This window comes from Haliaeetus leucocephalus, unplaced genomic scaffold (assembly GCF_000737465.1).
Source record: "Haliaeetus leucocephalus isolate CR32 unplaced genomic scaffold, Haliaeetus_leucocephalus-4.0 Scaffold339, whole genome shotgun sequence".
In the NCBI taxonomy this organism is placed as follows: domain Eukaryota; kingdom Metazoa; phylum Chordata; class Aves; order Accipitriformes; family Accipitridae; genus Haliaeetus; species Haliaeetus leucocephalus.
In genome coordinates this window covers 19,446,660-19,458,696 of record NW_010972775.1, presented here as the reverse complement: position 1 = coordinate 19,458,696, position 12,037 = coordinate 19,446,660, and the positions used below count along the sequence as shown (strand labels likewise).

The following is a 12,037-nucleotide window of genomic DNA, read 5'->3' as shown; positions in this document are numbered from 1 at the left end:
ATAGGGCCATAGGCATGAGCAACCAGACGAGTTATAAATATAGAATACTCTCTCAATTCCAGTTTTGTTAGTCATGGGAGGACAGTGAGAGTTTTATAAACTTATAAGGAATATACAAACAGTTCTCAATTTAAAATAACTCTGTATAATTTTTTTAGTGCGTGAAAAGAATATTCTTTTTGAGACCATCCATGTAAGTATCTGCTATACACAGAGTGTAAGGATCTGTGTATTTATATGTTCACGTGAATGTGCCTGGAGATGACAAAAAAAAAAGGTACCGGAGGAGAAGGGTGTCGCTCAAATGTGCCAAACTCAAGCAGAAACAGAGTGGGAAGCAGCATGCTTCCTACTTTGTGCCGGTATCAAAAACATGAATTCCCCCTTTTTCTTTAATAAATGCCATCTGATGCTGTCTCTGGCTTCAGAGCAGCCAGGCAGTATCGCTTAGCTGGCTTTGCTGCAGCCTGGAGCCTCTGTCAGATCCAGTGATAAAGCTCACCTTGACTGTCCTTCCTATAAATAAATAAATAAAACTGTCTGCTACTCCCTAATCTGATCACAAATCCTTACTACAGGAAAGGATTTAGAAAGTCCGAAGCAATGTCATTATTATTTTTTTCCAGTCATACTAATAGGAATTCTTCAAAAACATGTTCATGTGTATAAGCAGAGACAACTCATGCATCCAAGTATTAACTGTGTATTTGACTGCATGGCCAGCAGTGGTGTGTGTGCCATTTGTCCTGTGAGTATATTATGTGTGTTTGCAGTTTCTGGAGGATGGCATAGTTAAGCGTGGTTTTCCTTGTTCAGTTTATTTTATCAGTGTGTTGGAAGAACTGAAATAGTTCTGTCTCATAACGGAGGATGTTTTTAAAGATAGTAGTGGACTAAGTGCAGGCTGGACGATGTAATGTCATCCTCCACTTAGGTTAGAAGAAAACACTGAGCAAATTCATGTGCTGTTCCCATTAGTGCCCCTCACTGACCCAAGTCACTTTTTCTCAGTGTCTCCTAATTCAGGTGGTTTAGTCCTTTACTTGGCTGGAGTGAGCTGGGGATTCAGAGCTACTGAACTCACAGTGGTTCACTTGGGGCTTCCTTTGGGGTTGTGGCAATGTCCAGTGCCTCTGCAGACTGGGGGCATCCTTGTGCTTCTCAAAGCTGGCTCTGCAACCCGGCTCAGCCTTTTCTAGTGGCAAGCAGAGCTGTTCAGTAACACACTAGCAAATAGGCAACAGTTGCAGTGGTTTTGTTCTTTGGAGATAAACCATGTAGGATGGAGTATAAAAGTTCATGTCCCATTCAGGATGATTTACAGACTATGAAAGCAATTTGTATCAAGTCTGAAAAGATACTCAACATTTTCCCTTTTCCCTCTGAAACACTTCCATCCACAGTCATGATGTATGAAAAGAAACTAATTTTAATACAGATTTAAGTCAGTTGTATACTTTCTGCTGTCCATGTTGCCTGTAAATTTGTTAAAATGTGTTAAGAGATGGATTAATGTGTGAACTTCCAGTCTGTTTCTGGGTCCTACAAACTCTGTCACCTTCTGTATTCTGTCTGTGTTTATAATAGAGGAAAGATTTAGAATGAAAAAATAATTCCATGATTATTAAAACCAAGGAAAGAGCTCGCCTTTTGTTTGTTGTGGATCTCAAGAGCACAACCTTCAGTTGCTGTCAGATTTGCTTGCACTCTCTTTTATTTCTGGAAGTCATGAAGGACATACTTTGTTTAACCATTTTGAACATAATTGCCTTAATGTTGTTCGAAGTGATGTTGATCTTAGCAGGATGTCTTCACTTACAGTGTGCAAATATCATAAGTGATGATGTACATCCAGATTTACTAATCCGTAATTTAAAACAAATGCAGCCAGGTGTGTCTGTGAACTTTCCAAACCATCAGTATTCTTGCATCTTGTTTTGTCCTTCCATTGTAATTCTTCTCTTTTCTCGGGTTCCTAAACATCTAGATCTTAATCCTCGTTTTAGTGGGCTATCTCACTACCAGGTGAACAGCTTGAAAAAGCTTCCTCTGTAGTAAAACAGTTTGAATGTTCTTGCCCTTTCTGTAACAGGTTTTGTTATTGTTGTTAATGCAGGTATCCTGGCTGGAGATGAGCAAAAACTTTCTAGGTTTGCCTTACTTTGTGTATTGTAAACATTAGTTTCACTGAAGCTTTTTTTTTTCTTTTCATTTTTAGTGTAATTAGCCTTCGACTGGAGCAGTGTTGATGTCTGCCTCTAAGATAAGCATTATGTTTCATTGCTTGTGCCAGAATGGTTAAGTCTGTTGATGGGCTTAATGCATAAATGCAAAGGGCATTTCTGAAACAAAGCAGGAGTTGAATCCCTCTGAACCAGTGACTTCTTTGACTGCCATTATCCTTCAGCATTAAGAGAACTACACCATTTAGGCCAGTGTGATAATGTTATCAAACTGTCTTCCTCCTTTAGAATAAGTCTGGAATACGAATAGTGTTCTTCCCCCAGCTGGGGTTTTGCCAGGAGATGACTGACCAGCACTCCTTGCTTGCAGTATATTAATTAAATCCTGTAAAGCTTATTGCCTTACACTTGCAGCATTTGGAAGACAGGCAGATTAAATCTAGCTTTAAGCAACAACAAGCAAACCCCCAATATATGGCTCATAATCTGGAGTGAAAAGAAAAATAATTTGCTTCAGAGCTGTTCTGCAGCAGCCCGTTTCTTTCATTATGTGTTACTGAAGAGTTCAGGAACTTCAGTTGCCCCTTTAGAAATGTGAACAAATTTGTGCCTGTGAGTGGTGGGTGATTGTGGCAGACAGGGAGCTGCTTTCACTGCTGTGCAGTGACCCTCACTTTCCTGCTTTCATCCCCACTGGCATTGGTGTTACTGTTCTGATTTGCATCTTCCAGTGGGAAATTTCCCTTTTTGTAGAGGAAATGTTTCTAGAACACAGTGCAGTACTGATGGTAAAACATTCCCAACCAATATGTTTACCTAGTGTTGAAGATAGAGTAGAACTGGCCTGAAAGCCTGATAGATGCTTGCGTATATGCCTCAGTTGGGTTTGTTTATGTACTGAATTCATACTGGCATGGAAGGGACAAAATGGACTTGTTTTTTTCCTCTTTCTCTCGAGTGCCAGCTGCAATGATGCCAGTCTGGGTTGTGCTGGGCAACATAAATTGTTTTGAAAGAGAATGCTATTCGTGCTGCCTGGGTTTGTCAATAAGTCATGTTTATTTGCACCTTCCTGGTTGTTAGTATTACACACTTCGGAGCAAATGGAGTAACTGTACTATCTGTCGGTGCCTGTTGACTGTGGTCTAAGTTGTTTTCTTCACTCGGGTTTCCATTTGTTCTAGTTTCGGTGTGATGTGAGTAGCTGTAACACTGCTGGAGCTTTTAGCAGGGTTGATTGCTTCACTTGCAGAAAACCTGAAGGGATGGGAGGTTTTACACTGCCAAATAGTGTCCCCGAGTCCTCTAGTCACTCTAAATAAAATGGATTTAGCACACATGTTGTTATGTGTATCACAGCTGGGAAGCCTGGAAGCTGTTTTGAGGGTATTTTGAGGGGGGAAGAAGAAAAATAATAGGGGGCCAAGAGGGGGGGGGGGGGGGGAGTGTCATCAAACTCCAGTGTGTCCAACTGAAATATGCTTTGGGTTGTTTTCATCGTTGTTTTTAATAGGCTGCTCTGTTCTTTTCAGCTGGGAAGGAGGTTTTGCTGAGGCATTTGTGTGTTTGAGGGATTACAAACCATGCCATGGGCCTCTGGCTCCTCAGGGCTGTGTTGATGCGTGTGCTAGTCTGAAATGCTGTGTGTACTAAAACTATTCTGAGGGGAAGGGAAAATATTAATATTGAAGAAAAAAATTGTAAAACTAGAGGGCATCGAGTACCTCGCCACAACAATATGTTCTAGCAAAGTGTTTATTTCATTGACTGATGAATGTTTCCTCTCTTTTTCATAGACCTTACTTCATCTGGTGGCATCTGAGAGTCTCCAGATGCTGAGTGGTGCTGGGCTTTCTTTTCCTAACCTGTCTCCACTCCTGTCTTATGCTTCCTTTGCTGTAGAATAATCTACAGGTGCTTCCATCTGAGCAGTTGGATCCACCTGCTGCACAACTGGCTATACAAGCATTTAGTGTGGTATTATTTTTCAACCATAAAATCCTGAGGAAGGGAAGGCAATAGTAGATTCCTTTATCAGTCTTTCATATGATTAAAAATTGAGCAGCTAGTGGGCTGATCTCAGGTTGGGCAAATCCTTTGAGGTTATTTTGAGGTTCTGGATGCTTCCTCACACCTACTCCTTCACTTAGGAGATATGATGTACAGCATCTGTGACAAATTGAAATACCAAGAAGCAAGAGACCAAAAAGCTTTGTGTGGAAGCTGACCAGATGTACTTAAACTTCAGCTGGATTTGTAAAGTGGGAAAAAAATAATTCACAGTACAACTTCAGAATAATTTCAAGATCCTTGGAAAGGTCTGCCAGATAAAAATGGGCTGCTAATGACTAGGGTGTAAACATGGAAACACATGATTAGTGGAAAAGATCTCGCGTCTGATATAGCTTGCAGGCTATAGACTTAATGCTGTCTTCTTGCTTCTTGGTATAAGTTTGCATAGACCTATCCAAATATTTTACTGGTGGGCATGACTGTGCACATACTAGAGGTTTAAAGAGGAAGGTGATCACTTTCAAGTCCTAGTATCAGTGCTGGGTTGAACTGAACCTTTGAGATCTGGCAGTTAATTTCAAAATCTGCCAAACTTTATGCCTTAACTGCTAGAAAGCAATTCAATATGGTAGTGGTTTTTTCCTTGAGGCTTTTCACTGAATGCAAGATAACCAGTTTTAGAGTGCTGGGGCAAAACAGAAAAGACAAAGAATATACCATGGCCAGTATGTTGCTAGTACCTGTTTCTGTAGCAATATAAAGATTTTATACAACTGCTCTAAGTAGCCTCTTCAGTTCTTTGGAGATGATCTGTACCCATTTTTCTGTGATTGGAACGCGTTACTGCATGTATTTAATATGTGTATTTTCTTATTGCAGCCTTTATTCTGTAGTTATTTGATTCCAGCCCTGGCCATGAATCACTAGAACTGGGTTTTCTGAATAATGTCTCTCCAGTCTCTCTAGTCTCACAGTATACTGGGTAAAAGAAATCAGGTCTTATATAGGCTGCTTGAGTATTCAAATTCAGCTGTTTGAAAGACCGTACCAAAGTTTAGACCATTAAAATGCAATATTTTAAGAATTCTATCATGTAACAGGGATTAACATTCCAAAAATGACCATTTTTTCTGTCTTTGTGGATAAATTTAGACAGCTAATTTTTTCAGTAGTTGGCTAGGAAAAAATGCTCACTTCCTCCTCTGGTTTCTGCTCAAAACTAGTCTGTTTTCCCCCCTTCTCTTTCTGAAACATTATTTTTTTGTGAAGGATGCTCTAAAAAAGCAGAAACAGTATAAAAAAGGAAGGATCGAATATCGTTTTACAAGGAGAGAAAGAATCTTTAAAAAAATATTTATCCCACACTTGGCAACCTTTTGCTCACCCGCATGTGACTGGCACGGTGCCATCCTTGGCAGAGGCCGGTGCCTCAGCTTGCCAGAAGTCTTCCTCTTCTGGCTGCATTTTCACTCGCTGTGACTGATTGTTTATTCACCTGATTTTTCTGTTTCAGCATTGCTCAAGTAAGTCATGGCGTCTTGGAGATAAGAACACTTTGTCTGTCCAAACTGTACAATAGCCATGATGTCAACGCAGAGTGTTTGCAGCGAGCTTTAGCTCTGTGTGCACTTCAAATAGCTGGGAGGTATTAGATGTCAGACAAACTTACTACCACCTCCTTAGCATGAGGCTGTCCAAAAAGGAACTGCTGCCATAAATACAGAGAGGTGATTTGTTTCTTGCTTTTTTTGGAGAGTTGTGTTTGAGGATTTCCCAACCTTTCTTTGTGTTTGCAATTTTGCTTTAGCATCTTGGGGATTTTAATCTGAGAATAATGAGTCTCTGAGTCAGATTCTTCTGGAGCTTCTCTTGTTTGTAAGATCTTTGCATTTAGTTTAAAACTATCTCCTTTCTGTATGTCAGGTCTGAATCTGATTTGCTCAGTAAGTGGGCATCTTGGAATGAAATATTTTGCCTTTTTTGCGAGTGATCATAGTATCTTAATAGTATTTGGAAAATCTCCTGAATTTTGTTGACAAGGAAAACTTCCCATTTGAAAAAATCTGAGAGAAGGTGAAACATGGATGGTCAAAGAAACTACTGTTGTTGGTTTTGCTCCAGTAAATTTGATTTGTGGCTACTGGTGCTCTTGTAATGTTCTTCTCTGAAGATATGATTATTCAGTACTTTCACTCCCTAAAGGTAAATAGACACTGTGATCTAGTCAAGCCTCTATCGTCTCTTTTAATAAAGTCACGAAGCTGTTGAAGGGTCTGCCCTTTTTCAGGTCTTGCTTTGACTTCCTTCTTCCATGGCTGCCCTCCAGGATCTCTGAAATTTTCCATTATCTTAGTACCTCCACGTGATGACAATTAAGCATTTTTTGCCCTTGTGCTCGTCAGCAAGTATTTGTTCGAGGGTTTGGGTTTTTTTATATACAGTCATCGGCCTTCGTGGTCCAAGGCACTGTTGTACCTGGCTGATAAATTCTGTCCCCTAATGTCAGCCCACTATTTGCTTATGTTTGTCTCTCTAATGTTCTTGTGGACTAAAGTCAACAAGTTATGGAGCCTATTTCAGGGTTGTGTTTTTTTGACAGAATTATTTTGGAACCTGCATTTTAAATGTTTTGGTACAAATCTAGCAGCCCAAGTAGCACAATTTGGGAGGACAGAGAGAAGGATAGATGGGGCTGGATTGTAAGACCAGCCATTGTTGTTTAGTAAGATTTTTATAACAGGGATGTCTGAGGCAACTGGCATATAAGGCAGATAAGTCTTTTGTTGTTCATAATATGTGCTACACACACACACACAGACACAAAAGTTCTTGTTCTGCCTCTTCAAAGAAACAGGATACCCGTATTGTCTCCAGGCTGAAAACTATGCCAACGTTAGCAAAAACAAGTAAAAAGTAGGACTGACAGAAAAGCAAGGTTGCTGAGCTTTTAAAAAATTATCTTTAAAAAGTTTTCAAGACTTCTTGTTAAAATGGTTGTGATTAAAATATTACTATAGTTTTGAAAACCTGTTTCACTGATTGCCTTTTTCATGTGAACTTGTGTATCCGTCTGTGCTTCAATTTATATTTCTGTAGACAATAGTCAGCAGATTCACCAGGAGATGCAGGGAATCCTATTTATATAGCAGACTGTTCATGAATGACATTAAGGGAATACAAAACTCTTTCCCAAGAATGAAATAAACTCAGTCTTTTTCTACTATATTTATCTGAATACTTAATGTAGCAGCATTTTGGGGGTTTTGTTAGCAAATTGTCTAGATGAAAACAAAAAAATCCTGTAGTTAATACATCTAGTAATGAACTTTGTAGAGTCATGGGGGCTGTGTGGTTTGTTTTGTGGTTTTGTTTTTTTTCTTAGTAGGGCTTTGAACTGGAAATGTAGCCACCACACGAAATCTTACTTCTGGCACCCACTCAGAACAGCAGTCCATCTGCTAGCAAGACACACTGATTTTTTTATTTTATTTATTTTTTTTTAAATCCCTTAGTAGTTGCAAATGCAAGTAGTGCTGTATACATTAAGGTGAGAGGCAATTTGTGATGCCTTACTGAGGTGGCATCTGGGCAGACTTTACTCCTTTTACACTGATGCAGGTTACCATCAAAAAAAGAATATACATCTCCATGCTTTTTTATTTTTTGCGTAAGGGTTTTGTGTGTATGGGTTTTTTCCTTTTCAAGAAAAAAAAATAATCCAGCATTTTTACACAATGCATTATTTAGCAGTGATTTCCTCTGCATTCCTGCTCTCAGTAGTCTTTACAACTAACTGGCTCTGCAAAAGGTTCTTAATTTGACCTGCATGTGGTATTTGCACTACCAGGGCAGGCATCAGTCATCCTCATGCTCTTACCTCCTTGTTCTCCTAGTCTCCCCCCTCTACCCCTCTTCTACTTTTTTTGCCTGGTTTCACTCTGAAAAAATTGAGTATACAGGTATGGAGCAGTGTTGATAACAGCACTGCTGTTGGGTTATAATAGCAGTATGTGCAAGGAAAGGGCTGCAGGGTTAAGTTATGTTTCTTTTCTAATTGGAAGACAGATGAACTCTTGGGCAACTTCAACAGTACCTTCTCATACGGTAGACATGCTGCATTCAATTCAGTGTGTCCAAGCTATCTTTAATGCAAGTGGCTTGTGTTAGTGGTAAGTGGCTACGTATATACAAGTAATAGCACTGTCGGATGTTATAAGCAGGTCTGCTGATGATACTTCATAGCTACCTGCTATTATAGGGGAGATACTGTTAAGGCTGTCAGGTTACTTGGGGAGTACCTGCAGGTGGAATTTCCTCCACAAAACCTTTCTTAGCCTTACTTGTATAAGGAAAGCCCAGCTTCATACCCAGATGCTTAAACTTACAAAGTTGGCAGTTAGGACTTTAAAAAAAAAAAAGTGAATAAAATTAAGCAAGATCAATATAGAACCATTTTGATAAGAAATGCAAAACTCTCTGATGGCAGTTGTACAAGTCATTTTCAAGGTGGACACTACCTTAAAGCTAGGAGGAAATGGCTTCTTGTAATCAAAACTTGATGTAGGATGTCTAGATCCTGATGCAGAGCTATGAACAGGTTTTTTTATATTATTGCTTAATAGCACTGTCATGTGTTCAGTCCTGTGTCATGATTGTGGTGCTCTGCTCAGTAGCATTGTAAAAACATACCGGAAAGCCTAGACCTCATTATGGGAAGAGGAGGGGTCAGGATTTTAGGCTGTTTAGTCCTGCATTCAAACAACACTGTAGTTGCAAACTACAATTGCAATTGTAAAAAATTAAAATAAATAAATTGCAATGCAGAACTTCTGTGGAACTGTCACAGTTTCATAAACATTGTCTTTCTCTACAGGCTGGGCTCTGCTGCTTCTGTGTTCATTCTGGGATATTAACTTCTTTGCTGGTTATATGCTTTTTGCTCAGATTGTTCATTTTAAATGTCTTGTGGTGCTTTGCTTGGATCTCACTGTAGTTGTACTACTGAAATTTTTGTTTTATGCTGTTATTATTGGTACTGTGTTTTAGCTAAGTTAGAAATTGGAAAACAGTTACTTAATGCAAACCAGATTTCCTATCTGTGTTTGTTTACAGAGCCTCTGGCACACAACTCGCATGGCTAAAAGGCCATACAATGCTGTAATCAAAATGTTGTTGTTACATAAATATAATGCTGCCACTTCTTTTGATGTAACAGTGGTGAGCTTGTCTGCTGACGATTCTGCTCTTTGTTCATGTCTTCCAAGCTGAAATGCTTTCACATAAAACTAATGTCTCCATAAATTTGCACCCCATTTTTTCTCCCTTTCATATTTTGTTCTCTGAATCCAGAATTTGGGGATAAGGCAGAATTCTGTTACGCTCTTCAGGGGAAAATAGTAGCTCTGTGATTCCTCAGTATTTGATGTGTACCATCTGTACTTTATTAAACCTCATTTTGCGTACATAAGCAACATTGGGATGCTACATTGGGGTCAACCTAACCATGTGTGCTACAGTATAGCAGTGCTTTATTGTACAAGTGTAATTAAGTTTTTTAAAGGAAGCTTGTCTTCTTGCCAGTAAAAGACCAATTTGAAGTACAAATAGGGAAGACAAGAAATGCTTAGAAAGACAATAAGTCAGCACTCAAAAAAAACCCCCAAAAAACTGTAAAACTAGGGCTATGGAGTCGGTTCCAGTACTTGCCTGTTTCCATTATCTTATGTTGATATTGCTTTCAGCAGTTTTCCTTATTATTTAATTGGTTCATGTTATACATTTGATCTGAGAAAAAGATATTTTCAGGCCACTAAAACTGAGAAAAACAGAATTAATTTGTCAGTTTTACAGGAGTTGGTTCTTTTGCAGAGATACTCTAGAGCCCAGGGAATGAAAGCATGGATTATATGGATCAGGGTTTTTCTTTTAATGCTATTTACTTTAATAGCCCTTGTTCATGCTACCTTGCTTTCTGTCTTGCAGTGTGCCCCAGCTCATGTGGCAAGCGAGCCTGTACAGACCAAAATGAGTGTTGCCATCACGAATGCTTGGGGAGCTGCACGGCACCTGACAACAACACCGCTTGCGTGGCCTGCCGCAATTACTACTATGAAGGAGTCTGCATGCCCACCTGCCCTCCCAACACCTACAAGTTTGAGGGCTGGCGCTGTGTGACTAAAGAGTTTTGCTCCAAAGTCCCTGCCACTGAAACAAGTGAATATGAGAGGTTTGTGATTCACAATGATGAGTGCATGGCAGAATGCCCCTCTGGATTCATACGCAATGGGAGCCAAAGGTAATGCAGCTTCTGAAAAGTCCATTGGAGTTGTCATGTTCGGGTTTTTCCACCCCATATTTTGTGGCAGCTTGTGACGCAAATTGGAGTAGGTAGAAATGAGAACATACGATGGGGAATTGCATGACTTCCTGATAAAGGCTTGCTTAGATGAAATCACCACTGAAAGGTCTGGTTCTGTGTAGTCCTGTGCATTGTCAGGTGCCACTGATTGTTCTGAAGGGCTTGGAGGTCAGTACAATGCAGAACTGGGTCTTCAAGTAGATAGTAACAAAGGAACAAAGGAACACAAGGTTGGAGGTTGGCCGATGACCATTATCACACAGAACAAACTGTAGGAGTTATCTTGCTTCCTGTATTACTTGCTTTATGTGTGCTTGCATTTTAGACTCGTTTTCTTTAGTGTATTTAATTTTATTTTCCTTTTTTCACTGTTTCCAGAAGATAACAATGGTGTTTTAGAAGGGAGCAATCATGTAGATGATGACAAAAATAATGCAGCAGCTGACAATATTACACAGAATAATTTCTTGCAAGAATGTCATTCACCTACTCTTACTTAATTCTAACAGTTGGAGTGATGCATGCTTATGATTTTCTTATTTTGCCAGTGGTTTAAGCAAGCAGCCTTAGTTGCATAGTGACCCTTGGAAGTCGTGGAATTTGAGTAAAGGATAGTCAGCATGCTAAAATCCGTAGTGCTTCAATACTGTGCTGAAATGATGTCTTTGTAGGCTGTTCTAAGATGTTGGGTTTTTTGGAAAGGTGGCTGTGATGATTCCTGCACTAGTTGTGTGCCTGTGCATGCATGTGTGTCATCTGTTCCTTTGATCAAATAGTGAGGCAGTCTCTGGTTGACATTTGGATGTAAGCAACTTAACACTGCCTTTGCTCGAATCCAGATATTCACATGAGAAATGTTTCTTTTGTTATCTACTTGAGCTTGTAGTACCAGCTGTTTGAACCGCTTACACTGAAGTGCATGGCCATCCTATCTTATCTCAGTGTTGTGCTGCAAAGCTGCTGCAAAGATTGAAAGGAGCTGTAACTCAAGGCTAGTGAATGTTTTGTTCCCCAGAGGTGGTGTTAACAAATAGTTGCAAATGGAAAGCGTTTCCAGCATTCTTTGTACATTTAGTTGAATGCCTCTTGCTTGTGTCTGCAGCTTTTAGTGGTTTGTGGCATGTTATAGTGCAGGATTTTGAAATAGGAGCTTACTAGTGAGAAAAGGAAGCTTGTTTCTTTTATTGTTTATGGATAAAAAACTGTTGATATTTTACCTGTTTCTTTAAGCCTCAAGAAAGTGAGTCAGTTTCTTTTAAAAAGAATAAATATTAAGTCCGTGTTCATTGGTGTTGTCATCAGAAGCCTTTGTCTTTGGAGCTGGGTTTGCTTTTTTCTTTTTCATTTTTCCCCTCTAAAGCAATAAGGTGGAGTAAGTAATAATGAAATATGAAGGAAAGTGCTAGAACAAATTGAAAAATAAATATGACCTTGAATTGGGAAAGACATTTACCAAGAGGAGTGATCAGAGGGCATGTTTCAT

The 12,037-nt window shown here is 39.5% G+C and overlaps 1 protein-coding gene across 2 annotated transcripts in view; it reads left to right on the top strand.

Annotated features, from left to right (window-relative positions):
• The window catches only part of IGF1R (insulin-like growth factor 1 receptor), a 188,326-nt gene that overhangs the window by 133,120 nt on the left and 43,169 nt on the right, over positions 1–12,037 (top strand). For both annotated transcript variants that reach the window (XM_010572025.1, XM_010572026.1), the window contains exon 3: positions 10,179–10,491. In XM_010572025.1, coding sequence (XP_010570327.1) covers positions 10,179–10,491 — 313 coding nt within the window. The remainder of the gene's footprint in view (positions 1–10,178; positions 10,492–12,037) is intronic.